At 39.4% G+C, this 20,218-nt stretch overlaps 2 protein-coding genes across 2 annotated transcripts in view; one reads left to right on the forward strand and one right to left on the reverse strand.

Annotated features, from left to right (window-relative positions):
• The window catches only part of st3gal2 (ST3 beta-galactoside alpha-2,3-sialyltransferase 2), a 60,611-nt gene extending 47,563 nt beyond the window's left edge, over positions 1-13,048 (reverse strand). The window contains exon 1 of the mRNA XM_023955375.1: positions 12,744-13,048. The gene's annotated coding sequence lies outside the window, so the exon portion shown is untranslated. The remainder of the gene's footprint in view (positions 1-12,743) is intronic.
• A 716-nt stretch (positions 13,049-13,764) lies between these two features.
• Positions 13,765-20,218, forward strand: part of sf3b3 (splicing factor 3b subunit 3) — a 32,673-nt gene continuing 26,219 nt past the window's right edge. The window contains exons 1-9 of the mRNA XM_023955973.1: positions 13,765-13,900; positions 14,473-14,612; positions 15,369-15,524; positions 16,095-16,265; positions 17,448-17,620; positions 17,833-17,974; positions 18,402-18,514; positions 18,745-18,882; positions 20,030-20,133. Of these exons, the coding sequence (XP_023811741.1) occupies positions 14,543-14,612; positions 15,369-15,524; positions 16,095-16,265; positions 17,448-17,620; positions 17,833-17,974; positions 18,402-18,514; positions 18,745-18,882; positions 20,030-20,133 (1,067 nt within the window). The 5' untranslated portion in view covers positions 13,765-13,900; positions 14,473-14,542. The remainder of the gene's footprint in view (positions 13,901-14,472; positions 14,613-15,368; positions 15,525-16,094; positions 16,266-17,447; positions 17,621-17,832; positions 17,975-18,401; positions 18,515-18,744; positions 18,883-20,029; positions 20,134-20,218) is intronic.

Below are 20,218 nucleotides of genomic sequence, written 5' to 3' on the forward strand. Positions count from 1 at the left end.
TGTGTTCGGGTCAAAACTGGCCTGTTTTCATGTGTGAAAAGGGGTCATTATTGGATGAAATGATCTCATACATGACTGAATGTAAATGTGAGGGAGTCCAATAAGGTGCTGCAACAAAAACCCATCAATTTCACTTTATCTAGAGGCTTGTTTGCTCATAACAACGCTGCAAGTTAATTCTGTTTTTTTTTTTCAGGTTTTCTAAGTCTTCTTGACAAGGGAAAAATAAAAGAGAAAACAGTTTTAGTGCTATATATGTGTTATATCATCAAGGTCCACTCCAATAAAATATAGCACGTTTTTGGTGGTTTTCACATGTTCTTGTGCCCTTTTTTCTGATGATTAAGGACACATACAGTACTAAGAAAGTTATGGTTAAAATTGCATTTCTGACTATCTTTTTATTCAAACAGGGGTGAATCTGGAGCAGATGAAAAAAGGTTGTTTGGAAAAGATTGTATTTGTGTCGTAGAAAACTCAGAGGCAAATTTCTATAAAGAACTTCTTCTGCTCTGCAGAAACTAGAAAACACGGGTTTTCTTTATTTGAGCTAAAAAGATCATCATAATTAAAAGACCACTGGGAACACTTTAACAATAGATCAAAAGGTGACTGGAGTGGGTCTTGGATTCATTTGTTTACATGATACACACTTTTGTGTTTCGGGTCATATATATGATTTAATGAGTGCAAAGAAAATTAAAATATTATTATTATTGGAGCATTTTTTGTCAATTGTGTAGGTTGATAATCTCCCTATCCAAATCAAAGCATGGATTAAATGAGGGATTAACTGCCTTTTGGCAAACAGCGTTAATAGTTCAACAAACGCACACAAATATAAACATATGTGTTGATTTCTGTTGTGCAGCATATTTTAAATTCAAGACTGGATCAAGAGCGCACACGTAAAAAGAAATTAAAAAAGCATTCCAACTTGGTGCCTCCCCCCCCCGGTCATCTTTTTGTCTTTTCAATTGCTTTAGTGCTATGAGAGCCCAGAAGAAGAATAAAGGAAGCAGCAGGACAGTCCTTCGTCCTGAGGCCCGGTGCCAGATGCTGCCGCTGCAGAGCCCATCTATCCACATTCAGGCAGGCACAGATGACACCACTTTGGAATTCAGCCTTTGATGCAAACTCCATATATACCCTTTGCTGGCTGGGTGTTGGATGACACTGTGCTCTAGCAGTGACAAGCCTGAAAGAAACCTATTACTTTTAAAAATGTGCCAGTCTGCCAAATATACAGGCAGCAAAAAGTCTCCATTTTTAATGCACTTGAAGGTACATTACTGTGTGGATTGCAGTTTTGCTCTTATTTTGTAAAGAAATAAAGCCGAATCAATGGGGGCAAAAAACACTTCCTTAAGTCAAACACAGTAATAATTGAAACCACACTTTTTGATTTTTAATGAGGAACAAATCCGTAACGTCACTGGATCTTCACCGTTTTGTCCCTGCAGGCTCCTCATGGTGGCTCAAACCACATTCAGCATACAAGTCAGAGGCCATGTTTGTCAAAACATCTGCTGCTTACATGCTGGAGATCGACACCACAGCTGCCCACCAATTACCCCATATTCCAAATATCCAAACCCTTTTTTTAATGCTGAAGAGACAGTTGGCCTAAAGCCGGATTAGACAGGAAGCTGTTAGATATCTACCTTTCCTGAACTGTTAAATTGTTTACACTTTCCTAAAAAGATGAAAGAAAATCATAAAGCAGAGCTCAGAATAACCTGGTTTTCATCTTTCATATGTGGGTCGTGCTCCAAAATGCACTGGTTCTTTCCATTCCCATGGTGCAGTTGAGTGTCTTTTTAAAACTTCATGACCTCACTTTGTGGCACAGAGTATTTTATAAGCTTGCACTGGCAATAAAACCAGAGGAAGTGTTTAGATTTACCCAACAAAAAAAAGAAAGCAAATCTACATTTGTTGAAAACATGTTGGTTTCTGTCATTTCTTGACTCAAAACTTTGTTAAATGTTATCGTACAGATACTTTTAAATTTGTTCAGTCTACAGAGATGAGCGAGAAAAAGTTAAGTTTCTTAATGCTAATGTTTCATAAATGAAAAAAGCGTAGACAACTGTTCCATGTGCTTAATTTTGTTTTAGATGCATAGGGATGCATAGATGCACAAATTTTAAGAATTTATTCCAAATCTAAATTGGAGCAGCTTAGACTACTGGACATGGAAGAAATACTCTGGCTATATTAAAAACCCCAACAAACAAAAAGATAATTTAAAAACAGGTACGCACATCTCCTTACAGCCGCTTGTCCATTCTTGTTTAAACCATTGACTGGATGAGAGAACTGGACTGAGTGAATCAATGCATCAATCTGACTGCTGGCTCCAAGAAGCCAATAGACTTCTAGAGAGAAAGAAACAGCTGTTACTCATTCTATTTGTCAGAATAATAATTCTTGCTCTGTATTCTTTCACATGTTGTCAATCGGATGCCTCAATGTGGTCTCACATCAAGCATTAAAAAGGTTTGGCTGATGGATTCTCCCAAGCCAGCTTCCAAAGGTAGGGGTGTGGCCTTTCCAAAAAGCTCACTCCTGATTGGTGAGAGTGGTTGCCATAAAATCTGGGTCCAACGTGGCAATGTTTGTATCGCAAAAACATGGCGTCTGATTGACTTCATTTTGTTGGAGCTGGAAGTAAACCATTTTCTATGGGTGACATCATACTCACTTGATTTGGTTCTCATCTACAGTCCTGATTGGCTGCCGTAGAAATACTCACTCAGACCCAACCACTGCTCACTGACAATATTAATTAGGCTACAATGTGGCGGCATCCTTATCATGGGAAATAGGCGACTGAATTGACTTCTTTGGTTGACGCCATTTTCTACAAACAATGTTCAAAACTGAAGAATTTCTTTATGAAGGTTAAGAACAACTTGTATTTGCAGACAGCCTAAATGTGCTTAAGAGTTGGATGGACCTATTGTGTCCTCTCTTTTATTTGCTCAAGCTTAGAAACACAAATAAAAACATTTGTTCTCCATATATGATGCCATTAAAAAAAACTCAAAACAAAATACAAAATCACTGAGGCTTTTTAAGACAAATGGGGGATTTCATGAGAAAAAACAAGTGTTACAATACAACTAGCTTCTAATTAAATTTTCTTTTACTAAAAATAGGCAAAAGGTTCTGTCTTTCAGAACGATACGTCATCTGCTGGTAAAAACCTGATCAGCAAAAACAAAGAAAGGCCGTTTGTAACACTGCACTCCTAACGTTCACATCAGCAGCAGTGCTATAATGGGAGCATCCTTAATTCAAAGCAGGTGGTGCTTCAGAGAGTTCGGCCTCTGTGATTTCGGACAGGATTCAATTAACTCTGTTCTAGAAATTGCATGAAAGAAGAGCAGGAGGGATGCCTGGCTGGGGCTCACAGCCCCTCCCCGTTGCTCATTCATGCTCCAAAATATAAAAGGCAAAGAAATGAGAAGATTTCTAGAAGACAGGTGAGCTCAACACTTGACAGACATAAGAATCCCTCCTGTAGGAGCCACGCTCCAAAATAACCAGAAAAAAGAAACGAAGCTCCTTTTAAACTCAAGGAGCAGAGCCAGCAGCTCCTGGTTAACATCACATAAACACGAATCTTCTGTTTAGGGCGACACAGAGATCCGTGGCAGCTTCCTAATTGACTGAGTTCACCTGTTTTCACAGCAGAGATGATTTAACTGTTCTGAAACAGGGTGTCTGTCGGCTACAGGATGCAGCAGCTTAAAGCTCTAAATGGTAGCGATAAAAGACTCATGCAGCTGTCAGACAAACAGGTGAGGGTGGAAAATCTACATCAGGTCTAATCATCCTGAGAGAACGGCGCCCCCAAATGGCCAATGAGCTGATTGGATCTCTGAGTCTATCTGCAGCCCCATTTAGAGCAAAAGCCAGGACATAGTAGGTGTTGCTCAGTACAGCATGCAGACAATGAGCCACTGGGTGCTGAGTGACATGTCAATATGTCAAGAATTTTAGCGGAAATCAATAATCTCCATTTTGCTTTTCAAGTCACAGTGCAGCCATGCATCTCCACGCAAGAGAATGATCTTCTCCAAGTCCCACGGGAAGTCTGTCAGATAACCGATCATGTCAGCTGCAGTCTTTTCTGCTCTTGTTTAGGACGGAGGAATGTTGCAGACAGCTGTAGACATTTTGGATCCAAGAAATATTGCTTTAAATATTTGTTTTTGACTAAACATCCTTCTACCATCCAAGACCTATTTTCCATCTTTTGAATGATACCTCTAAAGGAAAATCAAACAGTCCAGTATGAAATGTTGGAAAATTTCAGACTGTCATAACCAAAGCAGGTCGGGGGCGGAGCAGAACAGCAGCACGCAGCAGGGCTCAATATTCATGCAGGGGAAATTCATACATGTGCCCGCTGGGCTGCTTAGAAGTAGCACTCCAACTATATAATGCTTAAAAAAGAGTAATTTTTTATCAAAACATATCAGATTTGGATAAGAAGCCTTAAAACAGCAGGAGACGGCCGTTCAAAACAAGCTCAAAGAAAGGAAACCTCCAATATCTGTTCATGATGGGGCTAATAAAGGTTTATTCAGAAATATAAGAAATTTAAAAGACAGACAAAATGCCAAGTTTACCTCTAAGTTGATGTTATTCAACCAAAAACATTTCTTTAACAAAACATTGTGCAGAGAGTGCCGAGTTTGTGATTATATTTGGCATAATGATGTTCTTTGCTGTGTCTGCAGTACAGAAGCAGCCTTCTCCATAAACCTCTTTGGCTCTGATGCTGCTCTCCTGAAAAAGAAATGCCTGCATATATAACTGAACTCTCCACTACAGACTGATTTACTGTTAAATATGCAGCATCTTGCTGCAGCATTAATGGATTCCTTACCCTAGAACTTTTTCACAAGCAGCCTTAGTTTTGCATTTGCAATCTACATAGCCCAATGTTGCATATTAGTATCATTTCTATATGTCACAAAAAAACAAAAAAAAATCCCGTGTGGACGAATTAATTTCTCATGACGACTGTGCGGTTTAATCTTAAGTTTTTCCCTCCTAAATGTTAAACAAAACAGCTTAAATGAAATTTCAAGATTTACAGTTGTACACCACTCCCTTGTGCTATCCTATGGGGTCCAGATGACCCGATCCTTACATTGACATGTTAGCATGGTGGATAAAGGTGAAGAGGTTTTCATGTAATCCATGGACACCAGTGAAAATCACAAATCATTGAAGAAAAAAGGTTCAGCCCACTGTCTTGTGGGGTCTAGATGACCCAACTCCCAATGTTAAAGTGCCTAGGATAGCACAAGGGTTACACAACATTCAAGACAACTATGGCATTTCATGGCTGCCATTAATTGCCCTGCTTCGCCCAACAGAAGCTGGGATAGGCTCCAGCAACTGTGCGACCCCAAAAGGGATTGAGCAGGTTCTGAAAGTGGATTAATGGTTTCAGTTTAATAAATGCTGCACATTTAATGAGGGTAGAAGTTTAAAATAAGGTTCTCAAAAACTCGAAAATCTCTTGGGAAAAAATATATCCATAATGCAACTTTGAGGAAAAAATAAACAAATTTAATACATAGAGAAGGGAAAATAATTAAACATAATATGGTGCGTTTTAGCAAAAGTAAATATAAATTATAGATAATGAATGAATTCTGTTGTTTCCTTTTACAAGGTTTATTATGACGCATAGAAAACCAGGGTTTGTTTCCCAGAATCCTGTGTGGGTCCTTGGGCAAGACCCTTCGTGCCACTGCCTAAACTATGTAACCACAAGCGGGGCCATGTCTGGGTTTCCCTGTGCCGGTCCCTAGCCCGGATAAAAGGCAGCCATAAAAATCTCAGCCAAACCACCTGTGCAGATCAGTGAAAGTTGATTCGCTGTGGCGACCCCTAAAGTGATGTGCCGAAAGGCGAACAACAATAACTTTTTTTGTGAATTCATTTGTAATAACAGTCGAATACGATTTTTAATTGTCAAAAAATTTTTGTCTGATTCGAGTCACCTTGATTTTTTTCTCTCATTTTTTTTACGTCATAACAGCTACAATAAAAAAATCTATTTGTATCGTCACCTGTTCATTCAGGTGAAAATCAGAGGAAGGAACGGTTTTTTACTAGCATAATTCATAGTCATAATTTTGGAGTCACTGGTACCGTTTGCTACTCTGTTCCAAAAAATTTATAAAGGACCTTTTCCTTTCTACAATTTCTTCTTCTTTTTCTTCAAAAAATATAAAAACTCAGCCCATCTAGTCTAGTAATTGTACTGATTTAAAGGACTGTACGTAAGTAATGGTTTGGTCAAACTATACTTTAGATGATCCTTTACTGCCGCCTGATTTTATTTTGCAACATTTGTACCATTTATTTTAGGGATGCGCAATAATATCTGCACAACATCTATATTTTTAAATAACAGTATTAAAATTATGAACATTTGCCGGTTTTAAAGTTCTTGTTAAAATTGTTCAGCTTTGACTAAACAACCAACGTATCAGCGGTTCTGCAACAAACGTCAGTATGTTTGAGACGCTGAACTATTTTAACATCTTAGAGACAAATCCCAAACTTGCTGTTACTAGGGTTTGTAAAGCAGCAAATAAAACATTTAACACAAAAAAGTTAACATTACTCTATATAAATAGAATACCCAAGAGAATTTATTTTTTAATACATTAAAAAATAAATTGTAGCACCTGGAAAAACTTAAATTTGAACATTAACTTCATTTTTGTTTGCCTCAATGTAAGTCAGACCTGTAGATATGAGTCATTTTAAATCAGCTAGTTTTCACTTTTGAGTCATTCTTTAAAAGACTATTACTACTAAAGTATTATTATTGAAGTTATGCTACTCTTCATTAAGTAACATTTCTGATACTCTCTCCACCTCTGGCCATGTGTTAGCCAGTCTGAGGTTCCTACAGAGCAGCAGAGATGGTAAGAAAGAGAACAGAAGATGTTATGGCCTCTGCAGCTTTAACCCTTGTGCTATCCTATGGGGTCCAGATGAGTATTGACGTGTTCTCCCTAGCATGACACAGGTGGATAAAGGGGAAGAGGATTTCAAGTAATCCATGGACACCAGTGAAGATCACAAATCATTGGAAAAAAAGGGTTTAGCGCACTGTCTAGTGGGTCTAGATGACCCAACTCCCAATGTTAATGTGCCTAGGATAGCACAAGGGTTAGCAGATCTCTGCCTGCAGGCTTTCCGGGTTTCATACTAACCAATTTGAAGCTTTTCCTGATGAGGTAATTAGTTGAAATTGAAGAAGGCTTCAGAGTCCGGCCACAGCCAACGTCTAATCAAAAAACAAAGATAATCTACTCCGTTGTTAAAATTGAGTGTCTCAGAGCAGATATAACCTGCTGCTTCTGCAGTAGTTCCACGAAACAGAACACAATCCTTTGCCTTCTAGGTCTGAACTTTCTAAATATGTCACTTTTTTAGCTGCTCTTTAGTACATCTGAGGGGGATCAATGGCATTTTTGTTTGAAAAATTCCGACTGGGAGCAGAAGACATGGGCTCATCATCAGGATGTTATTTGAGAGGAAGTTGCTTGGAGTACATGAATGACAGAGGCTGATGATTCACCCCTGTTCTCATGCAACAATCTCATATGCAGAGCTGACAAATCCACGGTGGTGCAGTGGTTAAGGCTCTGGCCTCACAGTGGGAAGGCCCTGTCTGTGTGGAGTTTGCATGTTTGCCTTTTTCTTGGGCGCTCCAATTTCTTCCTACAGTCCAAAAACATGATTCATGGGTTAATTGGTGAACCTAAATTGTTCTTAGGTGTGCATGTGAGCGTGAGTGTGTGGTTGTGTGGCCCTGGAAAAGACTGGTGTCCTGTTCAGGGTGTACCCCCGCCTTCGCACTTGGTTCTAAAAATGGATGGATGAATTTGTACCTGAAACACTTCTCCTAAAAGCCATGTTTACCCTAATTAAGTTCAAAATTGTATTAATGGGTGTGTGCTATTATGTTGTTGTTCACCACAAGGCTTATCCCTTTAGGGATCGCCACAGCGAATCAACATCATTTTTTCTATTTTTATTTCAAACCCAAATTTGGCTTTGAAAGGTAAGAAATGTATCAATTCTTATAATTTACAGTAATAAAAGCTGTTTACAACATTAAAAATACAGGAAATTGCTTTCAATGAAATGTTGATCTGTGGATTTGATGAATCAACTTTGTATTTTCAAAGACAAAATAATCAAGTGATCCTTACATTTAACTCGGCCATATTCAACACAGGTGATTTAGTACCAATTGAATACATCTGTTAAACGTGTTTAAAGTGATTAAATGGAGCGTGTGTACCTTTCATTCTAGATGGCAGGAAATAAAGTTACCCTAAGCAGTTTAAAATAATAGGATCAGGCGAGCGTGTTTGACCTTGTGCCCGTGCACGAACACCCATGTGTTGATTCTCTCTATTAGCAAGACAACACGGAGTCATCCTCATATGACGAGGCTGACGACAGGCCAACACCAGAGAACTTTTTTAGATCCTTACTCTGTCTGTGGCTCTGCTCTTTTACCTGCTTGAAAACACAGTTAACACTTAAGTGAAGAAATCTGGTTTCAATTTCAAACCCCTAGTCTTGACAGTAAAAAAACAAACAAAAAATCTATAATTAAACCCAACTTTGACTTAAAATGATGCTGAATTCCAATTAAAATTCCTCAAACCTTCCTAAATGTGAACACAGACAAAGTTTGGGCTGACATGCTTGGCAGATCCTGAGCTCTTGAGATTTAAAAGAAGGGATTTCTAATCCAGTCTTGGTACTCAGAGAATGCAACAGGTGTATAACAAAGTCTGAGTGTGTGTGTGTGTGTGTGTGTGTGTGTGTGTGTGTGTGTGTGTGTGTGTGTGTACATGGTTCAAAGATAAGAAGCCTATTAACAACCACTTGACTCTCTGCTTAGTTAGTCAGCTAAAGCCTTCCTGTTGTGATTTCCTGACTTGATTTGATTTGGAAAAGTGTCAAACATCCACATTTGTGTCATTTAAGTTCCTTTTTAAGCGACTTATAGAGATCTAATGGGTAATAAGATGACTTAGGCGTCAAGCGGGTTTCTTTGAGAGCATCCTGAGTGCAGATTTTTCTTTCTGTGTTCTCTGCTGTGACACAATTACGTACATGGCTCTTTTTATTTGCCTGCCTCCCTAAAAGTGACGGGATCTTGTAAAAGAAGCTGTCAAATATCGCTCCGACATGAAATGTAGTTTGGGGATTTAGTGCTGCAGACGTGCGCTCCACTTTACTCTTAAATTAAATTACACTAAAATGGCTTTTTCTTCTTTCACATCCCAATTTCTGTTCATGGTTTTTATGGATAATCAGTCATCATAAAGATGAAAAATGTGTAACTTACTGAAATTTGTGGACTTATCCATGAATCTCAGTTATTAACTGCTCCTGTATGTTTTCATGTCTGCTTGTGTGCAAAAAAAGAGAAAAGATTAAATATTAAACAGAACTAAATATTTATGAAATTGCTTCATCTGTTTACATCTGTTTAATTTCTAAATTGGGGGTTTCTGTGATTTGTTGAGGGCTGCAGTTCTGCAGACTCCTCTGCTATGCCTCAGAAATCCCCTTTTCAGAGGTTTCAGAGGAGGATATGACAAAAACATCTTTACATGGTTTGTTGCAAGCATTCATTAAATAATAGGTGACAAAAAAAGGTCATTTTGGCCTGCAGGAGATGTGAAAGGACTAAAAAAGAAGCTGAATGCTGATGAAGTTTTTAAAGCCATCATGAGGACTCTACTGTGAGCAGATTAAAGGCTGGATTTTGGGTTACTTTTCCCTCTTAATTAAAATTCACTGAGAACAGATTTGCAGCAATAAAGTCGAACAAGTTGATGTGTGTCCTTTACTAAATAAAAAAGTCAAAAAGTACTGATTAAAAAAAGCTACAAACTACCTTGATAAAGACATTAAGTACCAAGTCAGATAAATATAACTCTGGCTTCTTTGTCATTATATTGGCCTGCTTTGCTGAAGCTGAATTGAATTCTTTTTCAAAAGCAGAGAATTATGCAACATTTTCCTTCTACAGATTCTGTGGTAAAGAAAAACCTAGTGGTGGCTGCAGAACTCGCCGCAGTGTCGTGTCATTAAGGAGGTTGTTGTTCTCTGCTGGTTGAACCTCAAAACAAGCTTTTGTTAACGGGTTTCACTGATTCTGAACACAGACTGCAAAGCTGCACTGAGCTCTACATCCCTGCTTAAGTGTAAGCCTTTGGATTATTCTCAGGAAGTGAAGAGTCGGGGTGATTTTTATTGGTCTTCCAGACACAGAACGTCTGGGTGTTACTGAAGAGTCCAGGCAGGACACATTCAACTATTGTTTGGGTCATTTTGAACAATCATTTCTTCACATTTCACAAAAGAAATCTCAATTCCATACAGGTGCAACAACTTATGAACAATTACCAAAACAAAAAAAGACAAATCCCCTAAAAAGAACAAATTATTTGCATTTAAGTAAAAAAATATTTACTAACTGTGTTAGAACGGATTTGGAGCCAAAGTTAGTTGTCTGAAGTTGCTAAATCACCATGGAAACTAACATAGATGAAAAAAATCTGTTCAGAGCTTAGAATTTAGGTGAGCTAAGAAAAAGGTTTAAAATCTTTCTTGAACACCTTCAAAAATTGCCGTATGTTTTATCGTCAAAAAATAAAAGAATTGATGGGGATTTTAGAGAAGCGGTACTCTCTAGGGATGAACTTAGATTAAAATGCGCAAAAAGAGAAAGTCCTGAAAACAATTAAACCTTCCATAGTGGAAGTATTTTTGAGTTGTAACCCTCGTTTCTTTTTCCCAAAATGTCTCAGCTACTTGTTCACAGAGTTTTATAACTTTACTTTTAACTTATGATTTGATCTTCTGTGCTCAGCTCTCGCTTCTCCAGTAGTTTTTATTGATAATGTTCTCATTTTTCCACAAAACTTTATGCCGTTCATTGCAATTTAAACTGGAAACAGTACTAAACTCAATTCAAAGTGGTACATTTTGTCCTTTTTTTTTTTTTTTTTTACTAAAAAGAACTGAGAACAAACAAGTTTTATGTTTTATAACAAAGATTAAAGGTGTACAAAAAATGGGAAAATGTATTTAAAAGATCAGTTGAACTTCCACTAAACTATTAACATAGTTCCAAGGAATTATTCCAAAAGAGTTTTCACAATTATGTGTCATAACTCTCATTAGGTTTGTTTTAAACCATGTGTTGAAGCTAAAAACTTCTTGAAACCTTCATCGTAAATTTTGAATGAAAATTTACAGAGCGAATCTTATGTTATTGTAAACAGTCGGTGTGATTGATTCATGCACCCAGAGACCACTAAAGGCTAGATCTCAGACAAATATCTGATCCTGGTTTACATGGACTTTCTATTGTATCAGGCAGAGGCATTGTTTTTCCAGAAGTCGAATGGCACTTATTGCTTCCTCAAAGGTCTCTGACCAAAGCTGCACATTTACAGACGATAAAATGGCCACATATAAATCTACAGTGCAAGCACACGCTCGTCCCCAACTTTTGCCAGCTATCCAGAAGAAAGCTGTAAAAATGTGTCGTTCTGGAAGACGTCCATGCAGCTGTCACGCTGCAAACAGACCTCCAGCCCCTCCTCGTCTAACGTCCCCCGCTCCAATTCTTAGCTTAAACTCATCTGGATGGTCTATTTTGTGGCCAAGCTGTGTCAAATTCCTCTCAAACTATCAGCCTTTCCGAGGAGCGTGTACAAAACCTGTCTCAACAAAGAGCGCTGGCAGCTGTCACTGTGGTGCCTTTTGTCCCACTGTGGAGGTTCAGGTTCTGTCAAGCCAGCACTAAAAGACAGCCCTGCTGCGCTGTACTTGTTTTGTGTTACAGTGTCTGGAAGGACAAAAGATCCATTCTGCATGCCCTCTAAACCTTCACGGACACGAACCAAGCCCTGTTTCTGCTGAAACCACTCCACAGTTGGGAAGTAAGTCTACCTTCATGCAGTCATGAGCAGCGCTCACGACCAGCAGAGCAGATTAACCCCATTTCAGTCTTAAGACGGGCTGCTTTTTCAGGTGCATCTGCCCCTGCATGCACCCCATTTTTCTTGATAGCACTTGCACCGCTGTTGTCTCTTAGCAACGCCACCAGGCAAATCAATGGATGGAGGGAGAGGGGGAGAAAAAAGACAAACAGGGATGAAAAGAGGTTGAGATATGGGAGATGTGGAGAAGGGGGGACAGGGGCAGACATATTTCAAGAGTAAAAGAGCAGAAAAGAGGTTTCTAAAAGGCTCAAAGACGGATGGATGGAGGAAGATGAGGAGTTAAGAGGGCATAAAGTGAGCAGAGTCTCTATGAGGAGCTGTGATTTGAAAATGCCCCATACTAAATGGTCCACGTTTAGGCTTTAGCAGCATGTTTTCTGCTCAAACGTAGAAACAGACCTAAAGCGTCCTCTCAACCGGCCTGTTTTTGCATTTTTACCCTGGAAAGATCCAACCGGTGGCAGAAATCAAATGGAAGTAGTCCATGTTTGAAGCCACTTTATTCTGAGATGCACATGCAGGACGATGGCCTTCGACATCAGCGGCTGACGCCAGAGGAAGAGGGATGCACCTTCATCATCACCCCTCAGAATGAGCCACCTCGACGCTTTGTCTGGTTTAAAGATGCCCTTATCGCGGGGGGGGACTCACCTCGATGCACTGGCGGGGCACGAGCGTCCTCCAGCCGCTCCTCGTGCGCTGATGCTGCTGCTGCTGCTGATGCTGCTCTTCGGGCGTCTAACGGCGCGCTCCCAGCGTGCAGTCACGCCGTCTGAATCTAAATGGCTGAATGTTTCCGGGGAAAAACAAGCTGAGGAATTTCAATAACCCTTGGGTGAAGGAGACAAGGGCTGCTAAACCCGCAACAACTAATGTTTCATGAGGCTAAAGCCTGCTAAGAAAGACACGGGGAAACGGAGGCATTACGGAATGGGTGGGAGGGTGGGAGGGAGGGAGGCAACTGGAGACTGTTCGTTCGTCGGGACGACCCTTTGCTACAAACCGAGAGGCGGCGCGGCTCGGTTTCTTTAAGGGAGAGCAGATTCACACTGAGCCCGGCGGCTGCCACTTTCATCTGCGCGAGCCAAAACTACAACTTCCTGTCTGAGCTTTTCATAATTTAATGTTTGTATTGTCAACAAATTATGCAAAATATCCCTCTGTAGGTTCCCTGAATGCCCGTAATTATAATTAATATTGATATTATTCTTATTATAATAATTTTCATTATGAATGACGGTCATAGTATGATTGGTAGTGGAATAAAAACTCTCAAAAATGAAATACTTAAAAACAACATGACCAAAATAAATACGTTTCACACTTATTCAAATAAACAAAATGTTGGTCAAATCAAAAAAATACATTTAGGAATCACAGCCATGTATCTATCACTGCAACATGCACACGTAGCAACATAGACAATAAAAACAGCTAAAATAAATAATTGTAACATTGGTTTCAAATGCGCTGCTCAACAAATGTCCATTCGTTTCTAAATATTGCATTTGTCCTATTTCCACCCTTTTAAATTTAACATTTGTACGTTTTTTTCACGCTTCACCATACTTGAGTTTTAAGCTATTCGTGGTATTTTAGACTCACTGGTCTTTGTCGACACCTCGTGGACGTTTAACTCATCAACAGCTCTTGATTCTTGTCAGGCATCGGGCGGGCCACCTATATCCATTACGTATCGCAAAGCGAAGGACCCTCCAACGGCTTCTTGTCGTCGGAGCTAAAGAAAAACGTTCTATTTCATGAAGTTAAATCTCTTTGGAATCTGAATCATCTCTTTGAGCCCACTGGTAAAAGTTTCAATTTACAAATCTGCATCACCGTTCAACTTGTTGAGCTTTATATTTTTTTTAATGTGTAAAAAATATCGGTGAAAAAGCTGCACAGCTGTAGATTCATCGGTAAAAGTGGCGCCTTGAATGAATAGGCTCCCCCAAGCTAGCAGACTGAATAATGACTCCTTTCATATTAATTTTTTTCCCTTTAAACCTTTTTTGGGATATCGCAACAGCAATGCTCGAGTTGTATACGCCACAGTCTCGTGGTCGTTAAATAACATATTGTGTAAAATGCTAAAAAGGTAAAGCCTAATGCTATTACAAAATAGCTAGCTAATGTTGGCAGTTGCTGTGAAGTGTGTAAACAAAATATAACCCCTTCCCGTCCTCAAATCCCATACTTCAGTGTTTATTTCTTGTTGTATTTAGACAATTGTTTAAGTTTGATCTGTTTCACCAAGTTCAACGTGCGTCTTTTCCCTGACATTTTACGTGCCTGATACTAAAAGTTGCTTAGTTTGCGTGTCACTTGTCACATCTTTGTGCAGAGTTGGTAAATATACTTTTTAATTTTTTTCCTGTAGCTTTCACCCGGGCTAAGGTTCAGTTAGCCGCTCCAGAAGGTCGTTGTGTAGAAACAACTGACCAGCAATCATGTTTCTGTACAACATCACCCTGCAGCGCGCTACCGGCATCAGCCATGCCATCCATGGAAACTTCTCAGGTGAGCTTCTAGCGGTACTATGACGGCCTTCCACTGCTTTTGTCACTCAAGACCCACACCAATGAAAGCTGTGTTTTAATACGTTCTTTCCATGCTGGACTTACACTAAGAAAATTAAGCTTTAAATTGCATTTCTGAGTATTTCTTTATTCAAATAATTGGGAATTGGTAGCAGACAAAAATGCTACTGGGAAAAGCTTGTAGTAGTATGTAGGTACTATAGTTGCAGACCATAAACTCCTTTCTTCACTCCAAAATGTGCCATTCTCCCCTTAATCCTTTGATGCCTATTGATGCAAATATCCATTAAACCATTTCTTCTCCAAATCTACCTTAAGTAGACCTTAACTTGGCATCTACATGAAAACAAAGACATAAGTTATTTTTTTTCCTTCATTGTCCTAAATAAATTCATTTGTCAAATTATAGTAGTAGGTTTAGGGGCGGGTAAAAGAGCTGGTATATATGCGCTCATGGGGGAGGAGTCAGACCTGAAACTCCTCCCCCATGAGCGCATCTATACCAGCTCTTTTACAGCCAATTCAGAATTGACAATGCCTCTTGGATAAGAGGTGAAACATCTTCTAACTTTAAAGTACAAATGACGGCCTCTAAACCTACTCCTATTATGGAATCGACCTGGATGAATGAGAGTCTTCATAGACACATTTGTCAAATGGTTCAACACAAAGCTGATTGTTTTTTCTTCACAAACGTCTTATCTAATGTCAATACATTTTGTTTTTCATTATTTAGGAACCAAAATGCAGGAGATTGTAGTTTCCAGAGGAAAGATCCTGGAGTTACTGCGCCCAGACGCCAACACGGGGAAAGTGCACACACTCCTCACAATGGAAGTGTTTGGTATTGTGAGATCGCTGATGGCCTTCAGACTCACAGGAGGAACTAAAGGTATGTAACCATCATTATTTAACAATATGTTACAGGTGAAAGATTTGCTGATTTTGCTTTTCCTAAAAGAATGGTCAGAGTTTATTCTAAAAAGGCTTTGGTACTGATTTACAGATTTTTGTATGTGATTCTTTCGCTTAATTTTAATGATGAGGAATAAAATAAGCTTCACTCTCCTCATTGAACTTTATCCTGTAAAATTAGGTGTTTAGGTACCAAAGGATTAGAAAGAAATGTTGCTGCTTATTGAATCACTTGATTTGGTTTGCTTTTGATATTTGTGCTGCTGAAAATGATTTGAAAACTGTTTCTTCTTGTCATTAATTGTGATGTTTCTCAGTAATCTGTCAGTTAACTGTTACTGTTGAAGCTTTGTGTGTGTTTTGCTCTGGTTTGGTTTACTCTGGACAGAGATCTTCCCCCAAATATAAGCTGTCAGTTTTCAGTGACTGTGTTTGATGAAGGTCAAAACTCTTAAGCTAGCAGGAAGCCCTTTTTTCACGTTTACTTTATCCTCATTTTCAAAACAAATTCTCAAAGCGTGTGTTTGGTTAATTTGTTTGTTTGTAGATTATATTGTTGTTGGAAGTGACAGCGGACGCATCGTCATCCTGGAGTATCATCCATCTAAAAACATGTTTGAGAAGATCCACCAGGAAACCTTTGGGAAGAGCGGCTGCAGACGGATCGTCCCGGGACAATACCTGGCTGTAGACCCTAAAGGCAGAGCTGTCATGATAGGTGAGAGTTCTTAGCGTGTCCTTTAAATGCGCATTCTTTCAGTATTCTCTTCTTCACAATTTCAAATGGTTCCATGTGTAATTTTCAAAGAGTAGCAAACACACAGAGTGCAAAAGATCAATTAAAGTGAAGATTTCATACATTTGAAGTAATGAGAGATATTGAAATGAGAGATATTTTTGGTTTTCTCTCTGCTGTTTAATTAATTTAAAATGAATTTGTGCAACTTTTTCAATGAAGCAGGTTCTCTGTAATGATCGATTGAAACTGAACAGAAGGTTGCAAACATAGTTGAAAAACACATTCCTCTAGAAATTTGCTTTGTTACCCGCGGCCGTGGTGCAGCGGTAGGGCGGTCGACCCATGATCGTATGATTGCGGGTTCGATTCCCGCCTTGCACGGCCATGTGTCGAAGTGTCCTTGGGCAAGACACTGAACCCCGCCTGGGTTGGGAGGTGGGAGGTTCGCGCCAGTGTTCGGCAGCAGAGCCGCCATCAGTGTGTGAATGCGTGTGTGCATGGGTGAATGGGACTGAGACTGTAAAGCGCTTTGGGCCTTCGAAAGAGGGTAGAAACTGCTATATAATTATACGCCATTTACCATTTGTTTTTACTGCTAAATAATTAAAACCCCTTCTAGTGTTTTTTTTTTTAATTCTGACTAAAAAACCTTGAGCAGGACATTTTTCTTCTCTGTATATTTTGATAAATTTTGTCTTAAATTTCAATTATTTTAGAATGTTTTTAAAGAAATTTCAATTTATCTTTTTTTAATAGGGAAAATTTACCAATTTATGAAAAAGTCACAATAAGGAGGCTAATATGTTTACATTTTGAATCTTCTAAGAGTTAAATGTCCGTTTTTTTAACATGCAGGGGATGAAACGGAAAAATCTGTATCTCATCTGTATCTTTTAGGTGACTTGGTTTAATATCAGATGTTTGTGTGAAATCCTGAGTTAACCGGCACTCTTGATCCTTATGGAGCAGTTACTACCTGGTTGTCAGATTGCATGAACTGCAGTTGTGAAGGATCCTAGCAATGGTTTTTTTAACTCAATGTGTCACAACTGTTAGCATCAGTCCAAGTGTCAGAATCCCCCAAGGGAAAGAGGGAATTCTTGCTAACTTTATTCTAACATTGTAAATCTGTTTCTGGATGTGTTTTGCTCTGCTCCTCAGGGGCCATAGAGAAACAGAAGCTGGTTTATATTCTGAACAGAGACGCTGCAGCCAGACTCACCATCTCCTCTCCTCTGGAAGCTCATAAAGCCAACACTCTGGTCTACCATGTTGTTGGAGTCGACGTTGGCTTTGAAAATCCCATGTTTGCTTGCTTAGAAATGGATTATGAGGTGAGTAAGTGTAAAAATCAAATAGTTTTTTTCTTTCTTTTATATAACTAAGGCTTGGGCTGTTTTGAGTGTGATGAATTTTCCATGTCTCTTCTCTGACTGTTACTGGAGAAAGATTTGATTTCTGATCTCAGTTTGTCCAAAAGGTTGATCATAACAAACAGGTTTTAAAATGTAATAACGGGCTCTAAATAACCTTGCGTTCTTTGCAGGAGGCGGACAACGACCCAACAGGAGAAGCTGCTGCAAACACCCAGCAGACTCTCACCTTCTATGAGCTGGACCTCGGCCTTAACCACGTGGTGCGAAAATACAGCGAGGCTTTGGAGGAACACGGAAATTTCCTCATCACTGGTAATTATTCAAATCCATATGAAGTTTTTCATTAAGACGCAGTTTGTTTTTCGTTTATGAGTAAAGTTGAACCATTTTGAAAAAAAAAAAAAGTTCTGTCACAACGCTGATAGGTAAGGTGGTAAGAAAGACTGTTTCTGTTGAGCTTCTTTGGGAGATGCTGTCATCACATCCGAAACCGTAACTTCACCCTGGCAGCTCAGAGGTGAATTTTCTCTTGAAGTCCCAGTTCTCGTGGTAATCCATCATCTGCACTTGGTTTTGTGCGTGCTTGGCTGGTAAACCAGACTTGTCTTCCCATAAAATGTTGGCAAAAGAATAACATTTCTTGACTATATGAATCTTATCGGCACAAAAATAATCAGTCTTGGATCAATAATCCTTCCTGTTTCCTATCATGACTGAAGAAGAAACTTCTTCTCTGTAGTTCCGGGGGGTTCAGATGGACCTAGTGGAGTTCTGATCTGCTCTGAAAACTACATCACCTACAAGAACTTTGGAGACCAGCCAGACATCCGCTGTCCCATTCCCCGCCGCAGGGTGAGTCCAAGCAAAAAACCAACAACATTTTTCAAAGACAAAAAAAAGGACATATTTCAGTCTGAGAGCGACTTCACATAGCTACAAATAGAAGCAGATTTTTTTGTTTATGTGGAAACCTTTTGCAAGTCACTCACTCTATTTTCTATCTGCCATTTCAGTTCAGCCTGCATGTTTATTTTCATTTTGCTGTCTGTCGTCCCTCATGCTCTCTTCTGTCCGTCCCACAGAACGACCTGGATGACCCAGAGCGCGGCATGATCTTTGTGTGCTCAGCCACCCACAAGACCAAGTCTATGTTCTTTTTCCTGGCTCAGACGGAGCAGGGAGACATCTTCAAGGTCACACTGGAAACGGACGAAGAAATGGTGCGTGCATGCAGAAACTAGCTGATTGGCTGTTAAATGTAGCCTGATCTTTATTAAAATTGGGAAAAGAAAAATGTTGCAGACATAAGGGCTGATATTCTTTTAATTTTTTAGAGGGTGGCAAACAATATCAACCACCAGTTTTGTAAAATGTATCGCCTGACTTTTGTGAAGGCGTGTTTTTCAGATGCGTTTATTGATGAGAGTGAAGTTCTTCATGAGGGCACATAGGCACGGCATCACTCTGAAGTCGTTTTTCTTATTAGTTCGTGATCTATGGAGAACATGCAGGAAGGACAGGCTGCATCTCTGAATGATGAAAATGTCCTATACAGTGGTTCATAACTACAAAGTGGTTCATTTTTCATGGCCTTGCAGTTTTGCAACTTTTATTTTTACAGCCCATGGTGTTCTGCATCCTGATTGGCTGTAGACAGTTATCAATCAAGTGTTTTCTGTACAGAATACATTCAGTTTTTCAAAGTACATAAACCCTCAGTTGCGCTTAAATCTTTGTTTTTAATCTATAATACTGGACTTATTTTTCTTTTCTGTCTGTAAAAAGTGGATAAAGTGTGTATTGAGGAGTTTTACAGCTTCAAAACTAAATTATTCTAGATTCTAAAAAAAACACCTTTTTGTGGATTTCAACTATTGCAAGTTATTTACTTTGAATATAACTCCTGCAGTAAACGAGGGAACACTATTAGTACGGTATATATAAGCTTTCTGCCTTTATTAAGTCCCAAAACGTTTTACAGTCCCAGTCCCATCATCCATGCACACACACATTCACACACTCCCATTCATCCATGCACACACACACATTCACACACTGATTGATGGCAGCTCTCCTGCCGTACAAGACCCTTGTAACCACCAATGTGGGGCTCACCGTCTTGCTCAAGGACAGTTCGACACATGGGCAGTCAATCAGCGGTTGATTGCTCTCGTCTGTACCACAGCCATCATGAAGGCAATTTAACAATGCAATGCAGTTTTAAAATTTTGTTTTAAGACGTTTGGCTTTTTTGTGTTATTTTCAGTAGCCAATGACTGTCATCAGTTCCCACTTACACGTCTGCTTTACAGAGGAAGCTTTCTAGTTTAGAACACAATCACACATGAGTGATGACTGTTGTTTCAGGTCACAGAAATCAGGCTAAAGTATTTCGACACGATTCCTGTAGCAACAGCCATGTGTGTCCTGAAGACTGGCTTCCTGTTTGTGGCATCAGAGTTTGGAAACCAGTAAGTTTCGCTCACCACTCTTCCTTTAGGCTGGTCTAGGTTAGCTTGTTCTGTGTACTGAGCGCTCGTCACTCTGCTGCCTTTT

Source organism: Oryzias latipes, chromosome 6 (genome assembly GCF_002234675.1).
Source record: "Oryzias latipes chromosome 6, ASM223467v1".
NCBI lineage: Eukaryota > Metazoa > Chordata > Actinopteri > Beloniformes > Adrianichthyidae > Oryzias > Oryzias latipes.